Source organism: Periophthalmus magnuspinnatus, chromosome 16 (assembly GCF_009829125.3).
Source record: "Periophthalmus magnuspinnatus isolate fPerMag1 chromosome 16, fPerMag1.2.pri, whole genome shotgun sequence".
NCBI lineage: Eukaryota > Metazoa > Chordata > Actinopteri > Gobiiformes > Gobiidae > Periophthalmus > Periophthalmus magnuspinnatus.
In genome coordinates, this window is record NC_047141.1 from 2,681,139 (window position 1) to 2,703,276 (window position 22,138).

Sequence of the window (22,138 nt, forward strand, 5' to 3'; positions counted from 1 at the left end):
GTATGGTGTTCTTTGGATGCAACTCAGCATTCTTTCTCCTCCAAACACAAGTTGAGCTTTTACCAAAATGTTCTATTTTGGTTTCATCTGACCATATGACATTCTCCCAATCCACTTCTGGATCATCCAAATGCTCTCTAGCAAACTTCAGACGGGCCTGGACATGTACTGGCTTAAGCAGGGGGACACGTCTGGCACTGATGGCGTAGTGTGTTACTGATGGTCGCCTTTGTTACTTTGGTCCCAGCTCTCTGCAGGTCATTCCCTAGGTCCCCCCAAGTGGTTTTTGCTCACTGTTCTTGTGATCATTTTGACCCCACGGGGTGAGAGCTTGCGTGAAGCTCCAGATCAAGGGAGCTTATCAGTGGTCTTGTATGTTTTCCATTTTCTAATAATTGCTCCCACAGTTGATTTCTTCACACCAAGCTGCACCTATTGCAGATTGAGCCTTCCCAGCCTGGTGCAGTTCTACAGTTTTGTTTCTGGTGGAGTTTGGAGTCTGACTGTTTGAGGTTGTGGACAGATGTCTTTTATACTGATAATGAATTAAGGACATAGGATCCCCCCCCCCAAAAAAAAAACAACAAAAAAAAAACACTGTGTTCCACCTTGTGATGTCATCTAGTGGTAATATAGGAAGTGCTCAAATGTGTTTTAAACTTCACTATATAATAATTTTAGCCCTAGATTTGCCAAACTTTTGATCTATACAGCTATTGTTTTATCCTCGTTTAAACATCATTTCTCTGTGCACCAGAAGATATGGTAGACTTTCTGTGGCAATCTCAACTGAACAAAAGGGTAAATCAAAAATATTTTTAGGAAATTGACAATTTATATTTTTTTCTAGTGTATTGTAGAATAAAGCAGTTCAAATGAGGTTAAAAATAGCTGCTGACCTTAAAACTACCACTAAATGACATCACAAGGTGGAACAGACCAATTTGAGCTTTGGAGCTGGAGACAGAATAATGCAGACAGGATTTTATCTGTGCTCCTTCCATCATTAAATAAATAAAGTCATTAGATCATCATTGGTGCTCATATTTGATTTTAATAAAAACAAAACTATTTTTATCTTGACAGAATTTTCATTCAAAATGAAGCAGCAGACTCCAAGACAGAATTCTCTTTAAAACATCTCATGAACACAACCAATTAGCCTTCAGTCACTTACTGTTCTGTGGGTTCTCATGTGTCTCTTCAAATACTGTCTAAGTTTAAACCCTTTATCACAAATAACACAGTTGTATGGTCTCTCACCAGTGTGTGTTCTCTCATGTTGCTCTAGCGTACCCTTTATGGCAAATGTCTTCTCACATGTTGAACAGCTGAAAGGTCGTTCACCTGTGTGTATCCTTACATGTCGATGTAAAGTGGCCTTATGAGAAAATGTTTTCTCACATGTTGAACAGCTGTAAGGTTTCTCTCCTGTGTGTGTTCTCAGATGTTGAACAAGAGCACTCTTATCACAAAATGTCTTCTCACAGATTGAACAGCTAAATGGTTTATTGCCTGTGTGTGTCTTTTCATGGTAATCTAGACTGTTTTTATGGGTAAAAGTTTTCTGACATATTGAACAGCTGAATGGTTTCTCTCCTGTGTGTATCTTCACATGGGAATCTAGAACGGATTTTTGGGTAAATGTTTTCTTACAGGTTAAACAGCTGTAAGGTCGTTCACCGGTGTGCATCTTTACATGGTTTTCTAGACTGGCTTTTTGAATAAATGTTTTCTCACATATTAAACAGCTAAATGGTCTCTCTCCTGTGTGAACTCTAATGTGTCTTTGTAAAATCTGCTTTGTTCCAAACCTCTTCTTACACACAGAGCACTGGTGTTTCTTCTTGTCAGCTCCTTGGGCTGTTCCTGACATGTCTCCATAGTTCACAGTGGCACTGGTCTCTGGTGCAGACTTGTATTTGGGGGATAGGCCTGAGTTTGGTGCATCCAGATCAGAGCCAGAAGCGGTGCTTCTGACTCTGATCTGGACTTGGTTGCAGTGGTCTCCATCAGCCTCTGTCTCCATCTGTGCAGCTGAACAGCTGAATGGAGCTCTCCAGTCTTCATCATTGTCAGTGTCAGAGGAGTGCTCCATGTGTCCCTCAGTCTCTGGGTGTAAATGTGGCTCTGTGCTGATGTCCTCTCCCTGTGTTTCCTCTCTGTGCTCAGTTTGTCTATGTTGAAGCAGTGAGGACTCTTCTGTCTTCACATGGACAGCATTGGACTCTTGGACGCCCACTGGGAGCTGGGGTGGGGAACAAACACACAAATATTAATATTCATATTTTGACTGTAAAATATATTAATCAGAATATTTCTTGATTTCAATCAGAAATGTGCTAAATGTTTCTGTCATTTTCTTGGTTGAGGTTCGTTAGAAATATTGTTCTACATTTATTAATTTCAAGATGAGAACAAATGCACAGCCTCCAGATGAAGGGATTTCCTGGTAACAAACTTTTATAGTTTTAGTTGGATGTACAGATCTTAGCCAAAGAAAAGTAATCATTTGAGAGAGAAGTTAAAGAGGCCATTTTTGTTAGGAAAGACAATGTACTTTCGAGCAGAAATGGGGCCTTAGACATCATCTATCTATTTATAAATCCATCCTCAGACCTAAAGCTAAACAAGGAAAACAATGGGGTAGCTAGTATGCTAATAGGTGTGAGAGGACCAATTAGGGGCCTGCATCATACTTAGAATAATCACACTTATACACATATTTTAATTCTGTGGATCCAAACATCAAGTTCACACAGGAAGAGGCCAAGGAGAAAAAAAAACAGCCTTCGTAGATTGTGCAGTAAGTGTAGGAGAGGACCGGGGAATCTCGGCTCCTCTCGGCTTGTCCGGGGGACTCCCAGACTTCTCCCACCCCAGACATGTCAGCTCCTCTGATGGGACCCCAAGGTGTTCCCAGGCCAGCTGACAACATCGTCTCCAAACAGCAGAGACGAGATCCTGTGGTTCTTGAACCGGGCCTCCTCCAGCCCCTGGCTGTACATAGAAACAACATAACTACAATGAAGAGAACTGGTGACAAAGGGCAGCTCTGGCGGAGTCCAACATGCACTGGGAACCAGCCTTTACTTCTGGCAAAGCGAACACAGCTCCTGCTTTGGTCATACAGGAACCAGACGCCACAAGGGACACGTTCAAATGCCTTCTCCAGATCCACAACACACATGTAGACTCGTTGGGTAAACTCCAATGAACCTTCGAGGACCCAATCGAGAGTATAGAGCTGGTCCAGTGTTCCGCAACCGGGATGAAAACCGCACTGTCCCTCCTGAATCCAAGGTTCAACTACCAATCGGGTTCTTGTCTTCAGTACCCTGGAATAGACCTTACCGGGAAAGCTCAAGAGTGTCATTCCCCCGTAATGGGAACACACCCTTCGTTCCCCCTTCTTAAAGAGAGGGACCAGCTTCACAACATCCAGAAACTTAAGGTACTCTCATCCACCCCTGGAGCCTTGCCACTGAGGTGTTTGTCATTCACCTCAATGACTTCAGCCAGGGTGATTGATCAGTCTGCCTCTGGGTCCCTGGTCTCTGCTTCCTCCTTGGAAGACATGACAGTGGGATTGTGGAGATCCTCAAAGTATTCCTTCCACGGTCTGACAAAATCCCCAGTCGAAGTCAGCAGCTCTCCACCCGCACTGTAAACAGTGTTGGTGAAGCACTGTTTCCCCCTCCTGAGGCGACGAATGGTTTGTCAGAATCTCTTTGAGGCCGTCCAATAGTCCTCCTCCCAACCCCAACTTTTTGCCTTTGCGACCGCATGAACCACAGCATGCCTCCATATCTGGAGTTTCGGTTGCTGAGGCCCATGCCGTCGACTGCCACCTAGATCCTTCTGCACCTCACGGATCTTCCCGCAGGTGGTGGGTCCATGGGAGGACAGCCCCAACCCACTCCTTTGGGGTGAGTCTGGCCGTAGAGCACTCACTCCAGGCCTGGCTCAAAGGTGGGGCCCCGGTAACACCAGTCCGGGCAACATGGATATGTAAAATGGGCCTTCAATAAATCTAAGAGATTTAAGAAAAAACTAAACAAAACAGAGAATCTGAGCCTAGACAGAATGGTGTAATCATTCTTTGCAAAACTGGTGTGTCTGAAAAGCTTCAAAGAATTTTCAGACAGCGTGAAATTCCGGTCTATTTCAAACCTACAAACACTTTAAGACAGAAACTGGTTCATCCAAAGAACAAAACCCTGAGCCATAAACAAAGTAATGTGTCTACTCCATTCAGTGCAGGGAAGAGTGCAGTGAGCGTTACACTGGAGAAACTTAACAGCTACTCCATAAGAGGATGTACTAACACCGTCAAGAGAGCAGCTCAGAACCACAATCTTCTGTACATCTCTATCTTCAAGACACTGACCACTCCTTTGAACATAGTGAGGTACAGATCTTATCCAAAGAAAAGAAATGGTTTGAGAGGGGAGTTGAAGGACGTAAACGTCATTGCTCATAATATTAAAGATTAGACTAAAAGGAGGTATAGGACTTTCACGCAACACTGCATAAAACACACTCCATTCTTGCCCTATCGCATAGAAAAGAACGTACTGTGACAATAGATAGATTGTGTAGCATGTCCTCTCAGGTCAAGCTGTTGCAAATAATGCTGCGCCAGCGGGGCGCCTGGAGGGTAAAGGAGTGCCAGAAGGAAGAAGAAGAAGATGTCCATGCCCAGCTACTGAATATTCATGATTTATGTTTAAATGTGGCGTTCAGGGTCAGGCACTCAGATCAAAACGGGACTGCCCCTGAGATCTCCATGCAGGTAGTAGGGACAGCACCACGCCTGACTTGTATTAGATTGGATGTATAGGGAACAATAAAACTCGAGTGATTCTACTCTCTGGTCTCCAGTGATTCTTCTGATCGGATAAAAGGAACATGCTTACAGAGTTAAAGAAGCAATGTTTGAAAGGAAAGACAATCCTTCCTTGAACAAAAGAAAACAATTGGACTAGCCAGGATGCTAAGAGGAGTGAAATCACTCATTAGGGGCCTGGATAACTATGCTAAGTAGGACTCAGGCACAGTGCACACTTAGTGTAGCTCAATAGACCTAGCCTACAAACAGAAATTGTAAACGATAGGTGTTTTTAGTTTCAAGCTAGTTAGCTCCTTTCTTCAAATAGATATAACACAGTGTCCAGCAGGAATATGACCAGAACTGAAGAAGCGGCTTCATGAGCAACTAAACGTGTATATGTCCATTTGACAAATTTTATTTATTTATTTATTTTTATTATGAATCATATCTGGACGACTGAAGGATTACACAGACATCCTTCCCACGCATAGCAGTAATAGTAGTAGTAGTAGCAGTAGTAATAGTGTTTCGAGGAGTAGGACTACTGCTCGTGTGTGAATGGCTGCATCATCGGTGGTAAGATGAGCCCCTGATGGAGCACTGAAATGAGCGTATCAGCACTGGGAGCTTCTTGTGGTCCTCCACATTCAAGTCTGTAGCTGAGTGAGCTCAACTCGGAGCTACGGGAGACGGACGACTCGAGTCTCTTTACACAGACTGAGGTACGTGCAAATATTCTGCAGCTGCACACACAGCTGTAGAAAATTTTGTATTATTAACCAGCTCTACGTGATCCTGGTGTTTTTATTTTGCCATTTTGCCTTAAGTCAGCATATCAAGACATTAATAACAGAACAATCAGGTGCTCTGTTTTCCTGAGGTCACTCATGTTAGCAACAGGTTCATTGATATAAAGTATCCACATTTAGCAATGTGGTTTATTATTAAACCTGTATTTCAATGTACTAATGCTAAAGTTAATGGCATTAATGTTAATGAATAACATAAACACTGTAAACACACAACTCATGATCTGAAAATAGGTCAAATTGGACCTTTGTGAAAGCTAGATCCATGCAATAAAGCCTTGAGACTTTCCATTTCAGATTCATGTTGCTCTTTGACACTTACACCACAAATGAACACCTTTAAACAGCCTCGTTGCTACAGCTCGCCCTCTGCCAAACCAAACCAGGGCCGAGCGCCTTCACCAACCTCGCTCTCATTGGCTTTTTGGTTGCTATGATACTTGTGGATATGTGTGACCTTAAAACCCTCAAACACAAGTTTCCTTTATGTTCCATGAGCTCTCTTTGTTATTCAAATTATATACAGAAAATAAATGGACACCAGTCGTTCCCAAAGTGTGACGAGCCGTGGCCCCTACCCCCCTCCCGGACAGTTACTCAAAATGAGTATTCTGAAAAGACCTACGTATTTTCAGTCCGTGTATTTAGTGACTTCCAACACTGTGGATAAAGCTCACCTGTGCTGGGAGCGTGTCTTCCTCCTGTTTGACGCTCTGCTCCTCTGGCTCCTCTTTAATCCGTGGAGTCTGTGGAGTGTCCTGGTTCCTCTGGTTCTCCTCTTTGGAGCGACACAGTTCCTCCTCATACTCCGCTATCGTTCTTTCAAACAGCGCAAAGATCTCTTCAGCAGCCGCAGTCAGCCGCTCATTCACCAAAGCTCTCAGCGTTTGGCCTTTGGACATTTTAACAAAGTGTTTTTAGCTTTAGCTCCGAGCTAACCGCACACGGGGCTCTGTCTGCTTCCTGCTTTTCGTGCAGCAGAGTAGACACGGTTAGTGCACTGCTGCCCCCACTGGTCAGGCTGTTACACTCTTAAAATACTCACTGAGCTCGTGCACACACGTGACTAGGTGTATTCGTTACGTACGGCGGTGTAGAACTGCCAGATCTGTACTAAAATAAAATCCTTAGTATCTCGTTTTAACATGATTTTACTGTAACACATTTAATGTTCACTCTGAAAATCTTTGTTTATGTTAAAGTTGATTACTGCCCTCTAGTGGACGCTTTTGGTTTTGTTTTCTGCATACACTGATTTGAAGAATGAAGCTTAAGACTGAATTTGGAGCCCTACATGATTCACTGGTGTGTGACAGAATAGTATGTGGCATAATGTAACAGATGCAGATATGAACATGGAAAATACTGCCCTGTGTATGGTCAGACACACAATGTACGCCACAAAAATCATTTCACCAAGATGTGTAGAGCGCAGGACCAGCGCAAACAATACGGAAAGAAAGTTCACTCTGTTGAGCAGATTGACAATGAAACCCAAATGTTCCTGGAGACACTTAAAGTGCAGAATAACAAAAATGTTTCTGAAATGGAGTCCACTGACACAAGCCAAGCACAAAACATATGAACAGAAAAATTCAATATAGAGAAAAAAATGGTGACATTCAAGCTGGACAGTGGTACAGACAGCAACACAATGTCAATCAAGACTCTGGATGCACTGGGACTCGGGGACAAGCTCAAAATAAGCAAGACAAAACCCGTTCCCCTCTTTGGTCACAAGGGGCAGCGTTGGGCAAGAAATCACTGACATGTGAGTATAGAAGAAGATGTTTCAACTATTCTTGGAGGGACTACTCGCTTTAAGATAAGCTTAGTGAAAAGAATGGCAAGGCAGACAATGGAGAAGGTCAATAGTGTGGTCACTGTAGTCACACCAAAGAAAATACATATCTGCATGAACCGTAAAGATTTAAATCAAGCTACACAAAACCTGGATTTAACTAAGCAAATAGTTCCTCTCCTCCTGCAGTTGGTCAGGTCTAGGTTCAGCAACAGTCTGTGCTCAAAGAATGAGGTCAGCTGACACCTGAATATACTGAATGACCAGGTTATTCCATCAGTGGATTTTTTCTTCCCTGATGGCACAGGCAGATTCCAAGATGACAATGCCAGGATTCATCAGGCTCAAATTGTGACAGAGTGGTTCAGGAGCATGAGACATCATTTTCACACATGGATTGTCCACCACAGAGTCCAGACCTTAACCCCATTGAGAATCTTTGGGATGTGCCGGAGAAGCTTTGTGCAGCGTCAGACTCGACCAGCATCAATACAAGATCTTGGTGAGAAATTAATACAACACTGGATGGAAATAAATCTTGTGACATTGCAGAAGCTTATCCAAACAATGCCTTTTTACTTGTTAGTAACCCTTGATAGAATTTTTACCTAGAGACTGAATAGTAGGGACTTCCACATGTTTGACTGTTTACTAGCTAGCTACAACTAGACGGGAACTTCTCACATGACTGGTAGTTAACTGTGATGACTCCTAAACCTCACTCTGGAGAATAAATTCAAGTAGGTCCCAATACTAGATATTATATAAAACAAAGTGCAGCAAAACCAGTTCACCTTTACACAATGTCTCACAGCTCAGTCAGAGGTGGAGCTACAGTCAGCACAGCCCCATGGACTAGACCAGGATCAGGGGCGGGGCTAGTGACTGGGGCACATTCAGCACAGCAGGGGCATCACTGGGATGGGGAAGAGTGTTGTGTAGAACCATAGTGGCGTTCAGCAGCTTCACTCTTCTTCTGATGTTACAAGTTGACTTGGCTCCTCAGTTGGAATCCCCTTCTGTCCAGATCGTCTTGAAGTTTTGCTCTTCATTTTTGCTTTTGCACTTGTCTTAAAAGGAGGAATCAGGAGTGTTGGAACTGTATCTGCATCTTGGTGTTATAGCAGCATGGTGGCACACACATGACATTTTGTGGCCAAAAAGACTGAAAAAGGCCAATCTAGTCATTGAAACATGGGAATTTAGATTTTGTGAGATGAATGAAAAATGGTAAAGGATCAGAACTAAGACCGTTCTAATTAAGCATTTTACATTTTCCAAAATGCATTGTCCATTTACTAGTCTTTATAGATGAAGATTTGTTTGAATCCAGCGGTGGTGATCCAGGACAGAAACCAATGTCCATCCATGATCTTCTTTGAAAGGTCCATGTATGAGGAAAGAAAACAAAAGACAAAATGTGTTCTGGATGTCCACTCCTGGATCCCACTCTTCTGACACTATTATTGTTATAGAAAATACATAATTCTAGATGAAAAGCAATCCATTTGCAAAGCCTGTTGAGTTTTGAAATACAAAAAAAGTTTATTCTTTGTTACAGGAGATATGGACAGGCCAGACTGGTAGCCTTCCACTGGTAGGCTTCAGGATGGTGCCCCCGTAACGCCAGTCTGGGCGATGTATCTAGCCTTGATCTTTGCTCATCATGAATGCCTCTGAATGTAAGGCTTGATTAGCCAATAGTCCTTTCTGTTCCATTGTAGAAATCCATTTGTGATAAAGTGCGTGGCTGTGACGACGGCTGCAGGCTACTGCTTTTTAGGCCTTTATTGAAATCACAGTTATTTTAAAGGGCTCATATTAGGCTATTTTCTGATCTGTTCTAATGCAGTTTCCTCATCACAAACAGACATGAAGTTGTTTTTGTTTCATTCACACATATTTAACACACAAACTCTGCAGGCTTAGGTGGAGTTCTTCTCTCAAACAGAAAACACTCCACCTTGTGATGTCACTTAGTGGTAATACAGGAAGTGCTCCACTGATTTACCAAATTTAGGAGTTATACAGCTATTGTTTTAGCCTTGTTTAAACATCATTTCTCTGTGCACCAGGAGAAATGGTAGACTTTCTGTGGCAATCCCAAATGAACAAAAGGGCAAACTAAAATATTTTTAGGAAATTGACAATTTATGTTTTTTTCTAGGGAGTCACTGATAGAAAAGCAGTTCAAATGAGGCTAAAATAGCTGTTGACCGACCTTAAATGACATCACAAGGTGGAACAAACCAATCTGAGTTTTGGGGCTGGACACAGAGTAATACAGACAGGATTTTATCACATGTGTCTCTGTGCTCCTTCCATTATTAAATAAATAAACTCATTAGATCATCGTTGGTGCTCAAATTTGACTTTAATAAAAATAAGACTATTTTTATTGTGACAAGATTTTCATTCAAAATGAAGTATCAGACTCCAACACAAAGTTCTCATTATCTCATGAACACAAGCAAAAGACAAAATTAAATCTGTCAACTGAACAAATTGTTGTTGGAGTGAAGACGTTTGGCTGCTCATCCAAGCCTATTCTTCAGTTCTGTTCAGATTGCTGGTGGACATTGCCTTAAGTCTGTCTGAAGGGAGGGGCTAACTACACTGACACTGTAAACAGCTATTGTCTCCAGTTTCAGCTGAAACTCTCTATTCAACCCTGCTATTATTCTCTTTGCTTGGGTCTGAGGATGGAGTAATAGATGGGGGGATAGATGATGTCTAAAGCCCCCATTCCTGTTTAAGGATTGTCTTTCTGAGGAAACAACAATTTGTCCATTTGACAGATTTAAACTTCATCTTCTGCTATGGATCAGATCTGGACAACTGAAGAATTACAAAGACCTTATGAACACAACCAATAAGCCTTCAGTCACTTTCTGTTGTGTGCGTTTTCATGTGTTTCTTCAAATACTGTCTAAGTTTAAACCCTTTCTTACAAATGGAACAACTGTAAGGTCTCTCACCAGTGTGTATTTTCTTATGTTGCTGTAGTGTACCCTTTATGGCAAATGTCCTCCCACAGGTTGAACAACTGTAAGGTTTATCTCCTGTGTGTATTTTTTTATGTTTATCTAGACTACCCTTTATGGCAAATGTCTTCTCACAGGTTGAACAGCTGTAAGGTCTTTCTCCTGTGTGTGTTCTCAGATGTCGAACAAGAGAATACTTTTCAGAATATGTCTTCTCACATGTTGAACAGCTGAATGGTCTCTCTCCTGTGTGTACACTCATATGTGTATCAAGATGACTCTTCATGGTAAATGTTTTCTCACATGTTGAACAGCTGTAAGGTTTCTCTCCTGTGTGTATTTTTTTATGTTTATCTAGATTACCCTTTATGGCAAATGTCTTCTCACAGGTTAAACAGCTGTAAGGTTTTTCTCCTGTGTGTGTTCTCAGATGTCGAACAAGAGAATAATTCTCAGAAAATGTCTTCTCACATGTTGAACAGCTGAATGGTTTCTCTCCTGTGTGTATCTTCACATGGGAATCTAGATTGGCTTTTTGGGTAAATGTTTTACCACAGGTTAAACAGCTGTAAGGTTTCTCCCCTGTGTGTACTTTTTCATGTTTATCTAGATTACCCTTTATGGCAAATGTTTTCTGACATGTTGAACAACTGTAAGGTTTCTCTCCTGTGTGTGTTCTCAGATGTCGAACAAGATGTCTTCTATCACAAAATGTCTTCTCACATATTGAACAGCTGAATGGTCTCTCACCTGTGTGTATTCTCATATGTGCAACTAGATTGCAGTTTTTGATAAATGTTTTTCCACATGTTGAACAGCTGAATGGTTTATCTCCTGTGTGTGTCTTTTCATGGTAATTTAGACTGGATTTTTGGGTAAATGTTTTCTTACAGGTTAAACAGCTGTAAGGTCGTTCACCACCTCTGTGAATTCTAATGTGTCTTAGTAAAATTTGCTTAGTCCCAAACCTCTTCTTACACACATAACACTGGTGTTTCTTCTTATCAGGTCCTTGGGCTGAAACCATCTGTGCAGCTGAACAGCTGATTGGAGCTCTCCAGTCTTCATCATTGTCAGTGCCAGAGGAGTGCTCCGTGTGTCCCTCAGTCTCAGAGTGTAAATGTGGCTCTGTGCTGATGTCCTTTCCCTGTGTTTCCTCTCTGTGCTCAGTTTGTCTATGTTGAAGCAGTGAGGACTCTTCTGTCTTCACACTCTCCATTAGGAACTGGGAACAAAAACACAAATATTAATATTCTTATTTTGATTTTCCAGAAAAAAACAAAAACAAAAATAGTAAATATTTTATTTATAAGTGCCTTTCAAAACTCATGAACGCTGTACAAAACATATTAATAACAGAAAAAAAAACAATACAAAACTGGAGGACGTGTGAATAGCTGATGCTGATTGAACAAGTTTTGAGTCGTGATTTGAAGAGACGAAGAGTCGATATTGCAGTGACGAGCAGAGGGAACAGAGCAGAAGAGGCGGAGCAGAGAGAGGAGAGAGGACAGAGAGCTGCAGAGACAGGAGGAGAGAGTGTGGACGATGACACCCAGACTCTTGACCTGAGGGGAAGGAAGGACAGGAGTCACTGACAGAAATGGACAAACTGTTGGATTTATCAGAGAGGAAGTGCCTACAAGCAGGACCTCCAGTTTGGAGCTGGTCAGTTTGAGGAAATTGGAGGAGAACCAGGAGTTGTTTTCAAGTGGACAGAGGGTGAGGGAGGTGGAAGTGATGGTTTAGTGAAGAGGTAGAGCTGGGTGTCATCTGCGTAACAAGGAAAGTGGTTTAATTTTCTATAAGGTCAACATTCAAATGGCAGAATGTAGACAGTGAAGAAAAGGAGCCCGAGGAAGGAGCCCTGGGGCACACCAGTGGAGACAGAAAAGGAGCGAGGACTGTGAGGTTTAATTTGAATGAATTGACTGTGATCAGAGAGATATGAGGAGAAGCAGGAGAGAGGAGTGTGAGAGATACTGATAGACTGGAGTCTGTGAATGAGAGTGGTGTGTGAGATGGTGCCAAAGGCTGCTGTTAAATGGAAGAAGATGAAAATGGAGAGAAGGCCAGAGTCAGAAGCTATGAGGAGGTCAATAGTGAGTTTCAAAAGTGCAGTTTCAGTGCTATGGAGAGGGTAAAAAACTGAAATTATTCATTGATATTGTTAAAGATCAGATGGGTGTTTAGTTGAGAGGCAACGGTTTTAGACAGAATTTTAGAGATGAAGGGTAATTTATAAATGGGGTGATGGTTGCTGAAATAGTTAGGGTCCAGGACGTTTTTTTGTTTTTTTTTTTCCAGAATAGTGACAGATTAGGTTTGGAGTGATGATGGGACAGTTCCAGAGGTCAGGGAGGAGTGAATAATATTAGTAATGAAGGGGACAAGTGACGGAGGACAGGATATAATTTAGAGGAAGTGGGAGGGGGAGTTCGCTCCAGTGATGTAGCAATGTCATTATCCCGAACAAGGAGAAAGACATCAGCTACAAACTAACGGCAATTTTATTATGATGGTCACACTAGCTAGCATCGAGACTAGTAAAAGACCCAGGCTGTGTCTCAATTCAATGGCTGCACACTTCCTCAACTGCATTTGAAGGGCACTTATGTAACTTCCCGCACAACAAGGCCTGTCCCATTTCATGCACCGCATAAATGCAGCCGACAAATGTGCCCTGCATTTCCAGCGTTTCCATGGAGATCAGCTATGAATGAAGTGTGCATTCGAGCACACTGATATATCCCATCATGCACCATGCTTCACTTATGCAATACACCTTTAAATGCAAGTACTGGTTTATGTCTCTTACAACAGTGCTACGACACATATCTGCACCATCACGTGGCGGTCAGGGACAGTGTCATTGGACTGGCAGACCAGGGTGGTGGTCCCTCTGTATAAGAAGGGGGACCGGAGGGTGTGTTCCAATTACAGGGGACTCACACTTCTCAGCCTTCCCGGTAAGGTCTACTCCAGGGTACTGGAGAGGAGAATCCAGCCGTCAAACCTTGGATTCAGGATGAGCAGTGCGGTTTTCGTCCTGGTCGTGGGACACTGGACCAGCTCTATACTCTCTATTGTCTCCTCGAGGGTTCATGAGAGGATGGAGTGTGAGACTGACAGACGGATCGGTGCAGCGTCTGTTGTAGTAAAGGAGGAGCAGAGTCAAATGGCGAAGCTCTCGATTTACCGGTCAATCTACGTTCCTACCCTCACCTATGGTCATGAGCTCTGGGTAATGACTGAAAGGACAATATCATGGATACAAGGGCCTGAAATGGGCTTCCTCTGCAGGGTGGCTGGACGCTCCCTCAGAGATAGGGTGAGGAGCTCGGTCACACAGGAGGAACTCGGAGTAGAGCTGCTGCTCCTACATGTGGCTCGGGTATCTGCTCAGGATGCCTCCCTAGGGAGGTGTTCTGGGCATGTCCCACCGGGAGGAGACCCCGCGGGAAGACTCAGGACACACTGCAGGGACAATGTCTCTGGGCTGGCCTGGGAACGTCTTGGGGTCCCACCAGAGGAGCTGGAGGACATGTCTGGGGTGCGGGAAGTCTGGGAGTCCTTGCTTAGACTACTCCCCCCGCGACCTAGCCCCGGATAAGAGGAAGAAAATGGATGGCCATAATCAAAGCTAAAGACGGTCCAACCAAATATTACAGTGTGTGACCTTTTTTTGGCCAGGCAGTGTATAAGCTGCTGTATTTATAATTGGGTAAATTGTGAATGTTTTTCAGTATGATTCAGGACAATACTGCAGAAGCTGGGCCTGGAGGGAAAGGTCACGCCCCTCAGGCCAAAAGAAAGTGGGACAATTTACAAAAGAAATATTAAGCATGTACATGATCTGAATGTATATTAGTTTGTATTTGTCCAAATAAACCATTGTTTGTCTTGTTTTCACATGTCTTGTATTAACATTTATTCTGTCAAAGGAGGACCAAGTGTCCAAATACTGGAGAAGGTGCTGCGAAGAAGCTCACTGCTCAAACTTGGCCCTGGTTTGTCTCCATGGATGAGGTGTTGGGGGCAGAGGCCCTTCATCAATCCCCCTGCCCTCATCGCCTCTAACCCTGAGGACACACCAGGGCCAAGTACTGCCAGGCAGGAGCAGTAAAAAAAAAAAAAAAAATACAAAAGAGGGAGAGTGACATTATAAAACTGTAAAGGGAGGACTTGAGGAGACAGAGGGAGCGACATGAGCGGAAGGCAGATTATTCCCTCTAAACTGCGCGTGTGCGCAATTGCGCACTGCTGACACGGTCGCCACGCACAGAAAATCACAACAATTCATTCTGCGCTATTTTTCAATGTGAGTCAGTGAGTGTGACCGGGGACGAGCTGCTCCAGACAATTATGTGATTCACATACATTTTTGAGCAGCTTATCAACGTCATTGACAGGCGTCCTTATGTCCCGCTGTCAGTGTTTTAGCCGATGTGGCCAATGTGGAGTGAAAACTCGCTAATGATGCTAAGTGTTTAACCCCTTAATGTTCCGACGGCCCGCCCTCGGGCGCACTGTTTTGTAGCAGTTTTGCGTTTTAAACATGACAAACGGACAAAACAAAGGAAGTACGCGAGGACACTGTGGATGTTTGTACAAGTTAAACTAGAGGCATCTCGGACCCAGAGCTGTTCGTGGAACCGAGTGAAGATCTCATGGTGGAGTCAGGAGTAGAGGGACCTTATGTTTTGATGTGTGTATTGGTCATTGACTGTCACTAGTTTATGAGTTGTAAAAATCAAATGATCGTGTCATATACTGAAAAAGAGTTAACGGACTGCCTCCCAGACACAGTAGGACAATCTCACTCAGTCACAGCAAAAGCTTCACACAATGGCATTTACTCATAACACAAGTCAGAGCTTTATCATAAAAATGTTAAGCGTTTTCAACATTGGAGTTTACAGTTGGCTTGGTTTTGTTGGATGCTCATGTTTTTCCATAGTTAAAATTAAATATTTATACTTCCAATAGCATTAACATACTACACAGGTCATGGCCAAGATTTTTGTCATTTTCATTGTATAAGTGGCTAAAGCACTTAATTAAAAGTGTTATAACAGAAATGTAAATGCAATAATTTGATTCTTTTAATAAACCATTTAACTTGGATGGATGCGATGCAGCATGACCACAGTGCACAGGTCTGATGTGTGGTCAGTGGTCCATGGGACACTCAGGGAGTTTGTGTGTTTGCTCAGACTCGTGAAAAATTAGAGGGAACATTGGAGGTGGGCAGAGGAGAAGGAGGCTGACAAAAATGACAAAAACACTTTGATTTTGAAGCATTTGAGTGTTTATTTTCAAGCATTTACATGTATCATCATGATGTTTCTTTAACAAAGGAAAACAAAATACAATGTACAATATATTAACATAAAACACTAAAATAACAAATCAATAAACCTGAGTGTGCCACTGCCATGTTTTAATCATCAAGAAACACTTCCAGGGGTCTTGGCATTGCTAAAGAACCTTCTCTGCCTGGACCGACTTCACAGTGTTAAGATCAAGGTCTTCATCTTCTGGCTGCTAAGAGGAGCTCTCATACCGGGTGCTGTTCCACTGTCCACTGCATCGTTCATGGGTTGGATTTGCAAGGCTGGCTGGGGCAATAGATGACTGGCACTTTAGAAAAATGAGAAAAATAGTGATCGTACTCCTGCTCATGCTACATCACATCACACATTTACCAGTGTTTACAATATTAACAGGTAATCACCCTGAAACACTTTCAAAAATAATTTGAAATTGTTGATATTATGTAACTACCTAGATATAATCATGGTCCATGGGAACCTCCTCCAGGGCAGACACCTCAGCAGACAGCTGGTCCCGCCACTGTGCTCCAGCGATGGCCTCGACCTCATTCTCCCCCTCGTCCTCCACTACATTTTCCTCTGGCTCGTCCTCCAGGGCCACGATGTCTCCTGCCCCAAGACAGATGTTGTGGAGGACGGCACAGGCAGTGATGACCTACAACAAGAAAATATGATTTAGTCTTTCACAATCACATATGTGATGCTATTTAAGATTTCACTTACATGTGGTGCAAAAGTGTGTTGGACCTCCAGCGTATGAAAAAAGATGGCCCTGAACCTCGTTTTCATCATGCCAAAGGCACGCTCAATAATCGAGCGTGCTCTGGAATGATGGTAATTAAAGCGCTGGGCTCCTACACCTTGCACTTGCCGCTTGTAGGGAGTGATGAGGGGGAGTGGATGTTGGAGACAGGGGTAGCCTCTATCTGCGAGGATGAAGTGCCCTGGAGGAGGATACAGTCCTCTCTGGTACAGAGGACTGTTTCGCAGGACCCTTGCATCATGGACAGAACCAGGCCACCCCACGTAGGTGTCTATGAAGTGACCTTGATGGTCACAGACAGCCTGTAGGATGATGCTAGGAAACAGTTTCCTGTTTCTGTAACAATGACCATCAGGGTCGCTGGGTGGCCTGATTCTCACATGGCAGCCATCTATTGCCCCAGCTGCTCGTCTAAAGGCTCTGTGCCTCGCCAGCCCTGCAAACCCACGGGTCACTGCCTCAACGTCTTCATCACTGTTAGGGAGGTGGATGACTTTGTGACGCAGGGCCACCACCTCCTCAGTGACACTGTGGACAATGCGGTGGACAGTGGAGCGGGGTATCCCAAACACAGTGGAGACGATCTGGTATGACGTCCCACTTGCTAGCCAGAAGAGGAAGACCAGGACCTCGAGCTCAGGAACGCATCTGTGTCGTCCGTCCTCTTCGAGAAGGCTCATTAGCACCGCCAAGGATTCCCTGCTCAGTCGAAAATCAGGCCATGTGTCTTGCTGATTAAAATACCTGTGCAGCACTGCCACACTCAGGTTTATTTTGCAGAACATTCTTCTGGGCTGGTTTGGGGAAACAAAAAAGTGACATTGAATAAAGGGATGTGCAGTTATTCCCAGACAACAACAACAATAATAATAATAATAATAATAATAATAATAATAATAATAATAATAATAATAATAATAATAATAATAATAATAATAATAATAATAATAATAATAATAATAATAATAATACTTTATTATCATTAGAAATTATTGCAATAATAAGAATAAGATGAAATGAACTAGCACAGCACTGAAAGTAAACAGCACCCTCTACTGGTATTAAAGTAGTGTAGCCACAGATCAAATTAAACCTGCCCAAATACTAAATCATTAAACTGCAATATCCCACTTGATGTACAACTAATCAGTATTCTCTGGTTTATATTTTATTCTTCTGGTATATTTTCTTAAAGTTATGCAATACTAGCTACAGTTGGGAACAAATCACCGTTATATTTGCCTACTGATAATCAGAGGCAAAGTTTAATTTCTTACTTCATTCAGTCTAAACAGAAATAAACGCTTGCGGTGACGGCGCCTTGACTCTTCTTCAATGAAATAATAACTAATTATTTCGGTGTCCATTTTACACCTTCGGTCATGAGTCAGCAGCCGTCATGGTTGCTAGGCGACATAATGTAAGCGACGTAACGTAAGCGCACAGGCAGCGGTTGAGGTACGCACCGTGGTGTAGGCCTGTCCCATTTCGACACAGCCTTTGCGGTCGATGGAGGCTACACGGAGGAGCACCCTTTGTTGATCGGATACTTAGAAAGGTACTTCGAAGTGTGCAACCGTCGAATTGAGACACAGCATCAGACACACAGTCTGCTCTGCTCTGTCTGTGCAGCTGAAGCAGGAGGTGGAACCAGGGCTCAGAATGAGCGCTCTGAGGGAGAAAACCTCAGAGGAAAAGTGTTTGAATTTATGCATTTTAGGCTTCTAATTATCAGTGACAATGTTTATTATCCGAATTATCGTGTGATGCAGTTAGCTCAAATACTTATGCTTCATCTAATTGTACATGGTCCTAATGAATAAATATATGAAATGAAATATTGAAAAAGAAGCTGTGGGCTCCAACCTTATGTGGTCCGTTTCACCTAACTTCATCCTAAACAATCATTTGGATAAAGCTCACCTGTGCTGGGAGCGTGTCTTCCTCCTGTTTGATGCTCTGCTCCTCTGGCTCCTCTTTAATCCGTGGAGTCTGTGGAGTGTCCTGGTTCCTCTGGTTCTCCTCTTGGGAGCGACACAGTTCCTCCTCATACTCCGCTGTCGTTCTTTCAAACAGCGCAAAGATCTCTTCAGCAGCTGCAGTCAGCCGCTCATTCACCAAAGCTCTCAGCGTTTGGCCTTTCTGGACTTGGTTGCAGTGGTCTCCATCAGCCTCTGTCTCCATCTGTGCAGGTGAACAGTTGATTGGAGCTCTCCAGTCTTCATCATTGTCAGTGTCAGAGGAGTGCTCCATGTGTCCCTCAGTCTCTGAGTGTAAATGTGGCTCTGTGCTGATGTCGTCTCCCTGTGTTTTCTCTCTGTGCTCAGTTTGTCTATGTTGAAGCAGTGAGGACTCTTCTGTCTTCACACGGACGGCACTGGACTCTGGGAGCTGGGGGTGTAGAACACACAAATATTAATATACATTTTTTGACTGAAAACAGTAATCAGAATATTTCTTGATTTCAATCAGAAATATGCTCAATGTTTCTGTCACCTTGGTTGAGGCATGTTACAAATATCATTATACATTTACCAATCTCAAGATGAGAACAAATGCATAGCCTCCAGATGTTCTTTCTGGAGGTGGCACATCACCTGCATGTTTCCATGAAAATACTGTGGACTATTATAACCAAAGGAACAATATTTCCAAAGAAATAAGCTGTTTGTGTGGACAAGACAGCATATGGCTAAGAACTAGCTGCACCAAAACTGAGACACGAAAGAGGCTTTTAGTCGTTTTTCTTCACAAAAATGGAACACACTCAAAGGAAAAGCAACGCTGGTGACACAATCGCAATTTAATAATCTGATAATGAACTTTTATACATACACCTGCAACTGTTTTTAATTAACTCTTAGTTGGAGGCCAAAAGAAAGACAATCCATTTTTGAACAGGAATGGAGTCTTATGGTGCATGCACATCGAGGCGTCGAGTTCACATGCAAAGTCTATGTATATGAATGTGCGTCCTGGTCGTCCTGCGGAATCTGGCATTGAGCCAGGTGTCGGACGCTTTGTTTGCACATCCAAAAGTTGAAAAAACTGAACTTTTTGGCATTACAAAGCAACATCATTATCCGAAAAAAGTAAAAAGACATCAACAACAAACTAGCGGCAACTTAATTATGCCGGGCGCGCTGGGTAGCTTAAAGGCTAGTCACGATCCTAGATGCCCCCGCAGAGCTGATCGCCTCCGTTGATGGGTTTTATGTAATAAATAGACTAAAGTCACTCTCAACCTGGTCTGCAGTGTTCACAAAGACACAGAGAAAACAAAACATCCAAAGGCGCTCGCAGGCTGCAAAGGACGTCATCTTGACGCGTGTCCAAAGAGTCCATGACGTGCGTCAGAGGTGTTTGTCCTCAAAAGCAAATGTATCCACCTAGAGGCATCCAATGCATTCTTGAAGCCCCGGTGTTAACGCACCATTAGACATCATCTATCCCCTATTTATAACTCCATCCTCAGACCTAAATCTAAACAAAGAAAACAGGGCTGGCCAGTATGTTAGTAGCCAGTATGCCAATAGCTGTGAGAGCACCAATTAGGGGCCAAACGTCTTCAGTCCAACAACTTTCTATCCAATGAGAGGTTTGACTTTACTATATTCGGTAATAATGTAGTTTTGATCAAAAGGAAAAGATCGTAGATACAAGCGGCCAAGATGAGTTTCCTCTGCAGGGTGGGTGGGCGCCCCCTTAGACATCGTGTAGCTACCCTGGTTTTCAAATATACTGACATATTACCGTCAGCTACAGATAGGATGAGAAGCTCGATCAGGAGGAGAAGGGAGGAGTAGAGTCGCTGCTCCTCCACGTTGAGATAAGCAGCTGAGGGGGCTCGGGCATCTGCTCCGGATGCCCCCTGGACGCCTCCTAGGGAGGTGTTCCGGGCAAATCCCACCACATGGAACCTTTTTCTTTGGACTAGTTGGAAAATTTTGATTATTTTCTCAAATCTCAAACTTTTATGACTCATAGAAACTAACTCCTAAAATGCTGCATTCTCTCATTGATTTAATGCAGCTCATGTTTTTTTTTTTTGTTTGTTTTTTTTTTTTTATAATATTGCACATTTAGAATACCTTTGCTTTTCGCTAATGCTAGTACAGATTTGGAAGTTCCATGAGCTTTCTTTATTATTCAAATTATAGACAGAAAATAAATGGACAAAAGCCCCTCCCGGACAGTTACTCAAAATGAGTATTCTGAAAAGACCTACGTATTTTCAGTCCGTGTATTTAGTGACTTCCAACACTGTGGATAAAGCTCACCTGTGCTGGGAGCGTGTCTTCCTCCTGTTTGACGCTCTGCTCCTCTGGCTCCTCTTTAATCCGTGGAGTCTGTGGAGTGTCCTGGTTCCTCTGGTTCTCCTCTTTGGAGCGACACAGTTCCTCCTCATACTCCGCTATCGTTCTTTCAAACAGCGCAAAGATCTCTTCAGCAGCCGCAGTCAGCCGCTCATTCACCAGAGCTCTCAGCGTTTGGCCTTTGGACATTTTAATAAAGTGTTTTTAGCTTTAGCTCCGAGCTAACCGCACACGGGGCTCTGTCTGCTTCCTGCTTTTTGTGCAGCAGAGTAGACACGGTTAGTGCACTGCTGCCCCCACTGGTCTTCTTCTTCATCTTTTTGTTGTTTTACGACGGTTGGCAGCCATTGTACAAGAGCATTACCGCCACCTACTGTTCCGGAGTATGGGTCAGAATAGGCTCACAATCTGATGCGCAATTAAGTAAATAAAACAATAATAATAATAATAATAATAATAATAATAATAATAATAATAATAATAATAATAATAATAATAATAATAATTAAATACAATTGAAATAATATTTCTATATCCTATAATAAACACCGGTCTCCTTTAAAAAGGCTACCACTGCTCCTAGTTGGCCCTTACTACCACAGCCCAGAACACTCTTCAGAGAAAATACTAGACGTGCCTGTTTTTCCAGCCTCTCCTTCAGTGATTCCCGTTTCATATTGTAGCCCCTACACCTTAAAAACTCATGCTCCACTGTCTCTTCCTCTTCTTGACACACCTTACACAGCCCAGTCCCGTGCTTCCCTATCATGTGTAATGTCCCGTTAAGCGCACAATGTCCCAGCCTCAGTCTTGTGATCACTATTTCATTCCTCCTGCACCCCCCTTGCGCACTGAGCCCTGTCACCTCTTTTTTAAATTTGATACAGATGTCTGCCCTTAACTCCAGTATCCCAATGCCTCTGCCACTCTTTAGTGATCCGTCTCCAAATCAGACTCTTTGCCTCCGATTTGCTGCTCTTGATCGTCAACTCAATACTCATTTTGTTTAGGGATCCTTTAGCCAGTTTATCTACTTTTTCATTTCCTCCAATACCTACATGAGCTGGCACCCATAAAAACTTAATAAGACATCCACAATGATTAAGCCTAGTAATACACATCTATATATCAAACAATATGTCTGGTCTAGTTTTGACTGAAGAGACTGAATACTAGAAAGAACTGAAGAGGAGTCAGAGCACACTAGCCCCTGTTTCACCTTCGCCATCTCTACCCACTTTAGTGCCACCAACACAGCAACCATCTCCACAGTGTAAACTCCCAGGGCATCTGAA

At 43.0% G+C, this 22,138-nt stretch overlaps 3 protein-coding genes across 3 annotated transcripts; all 3 read right to left on the minus strand.

The window, feature by feature from the left end:
- Positions 1-1,036: 1,036 nt before the first annotated feature.
- On the minus strand, positions 1,037-6,622 carry LOC129456932 (zinc finger protein 501-like). Its single transcript, XM_055227994.1, has 2 exons — positions 6,321-6,622; positions 1,037-2,248 (listed from the first exon to the last, which is right to left on the minus strand). Exons 1-2 carry the CDS (start codon positions 6,543-6,545, stop codon positions 1,166-1,168), a joined length of 1,308 nt encoding a protein of 435 aa, XP_055083969.1. The 5' UTR covers positions 6,546-6,622; the 3' UTR covers positions 1,037-1,165.
- A 3,185-nt stretch (positions 6,623-9,807) lies between these two features.
- LOC129456911 (zinc finger protein 883-like) lies at positions 9,808-21,151 on the minus strand. Its single transcript, XM_055227947.1, has 3 exons — positions 20,808-21,151; positions 18,451-18,918; positions 9,808-11,653 (listed from the first exon to the last, which is right to left on the minus strand). The coding sequence occupies exons 1-3, from the start codon at positions 21,030-21,032 to the stop codon at positions 10,325-10,327; spliced, it is 2,022 nt and encodes a 673-aa protein (XP_055083922.1). The 5' UTR covers positions 21,033-21,151; the 3' UTR covers positions 9,808-10,324.
- Positions 15,866-17,276, minus strand: LOC129456944 (putative nuclease HARBI1). The gene is made up of 3 exons (XM_055228026.1): positions 16,488-17,276; positions 16,216-16,419; positions 15,866-16,071 (listed from the first exon to the last, which is right to left on the minus strand). Exons 1-2 carry the CDS (start codon positions 17,205-17,207, stop codon positions 16,216-16,218), a joined length of 924 nt encoding a protein of 307 aa, XP_055084001.1. The 5' UTR covers positions 17,208-17,276; the 3' UTR covers positions 15,866-16,071.
- Positions 21,152-22,138: the final 987 nt, after the last annotated feature.

What these genes read in the sequence shown, in the direction of transcription:
- LOC129456944 (XM_055228026.1), bottom strand. Translation starts at nt 17,207, where the DNA reads ATGAGCCTTCTCGAAGAGGACGGACGACACAGATGCGTTCCTGAGCTC. An exon ending in AACACACTTTTGCACCACAT is followed by an intron (nt 16,420 to 16,487) that starts GTAAGTGAAATC and finishes TTCTTGTTGTAG; the next exon opens with GTCATCACTGCCTGTGCCGT.
- LOC129456932 (XM_055227994.1), bottom strand. Translation starts at nt 6,545, where the DNA reads ATGTCCAAAGGCCAAACGCTGAGAGCTTTGGTGAATGAGCGGCTGACT. An exon ending in AAGACACGCTCCCAGCACAG is followed by an intron (nt 2,249 to 6,320) that starts GTGAGCTTTATC and finishes TCCCCACCCCAG; the next exon opens with CTCCCAGTGGGCGTCCAAGA.
- LOC129456911 (XM_055227947.1), bottom strand. Translation starts at nt 21,032, where the DNA reads ATGTCCAAAGGCCAAACGCTGAGAGCTCTGGTGAATGAGCGGCTGACT. An exon ending in AAGACACGCTCCCAGCACAG is followed by an intron (nt 18,919 to 20,807) that starts GTGAGCTTTATC and finishes CTACACCCCCAG; the next exon opens with CTCCCAGAGTCCAGTGCCGT. An exon ending in AAGACACGCTCCCAGCACAG is followed by an intron (nt 11,654 to 18,450) that starts GTGAGCTTTATC and finishes TTTTGTTCCCAG; the next exon opens with TTCCTAATGGAGAGTGTGAA.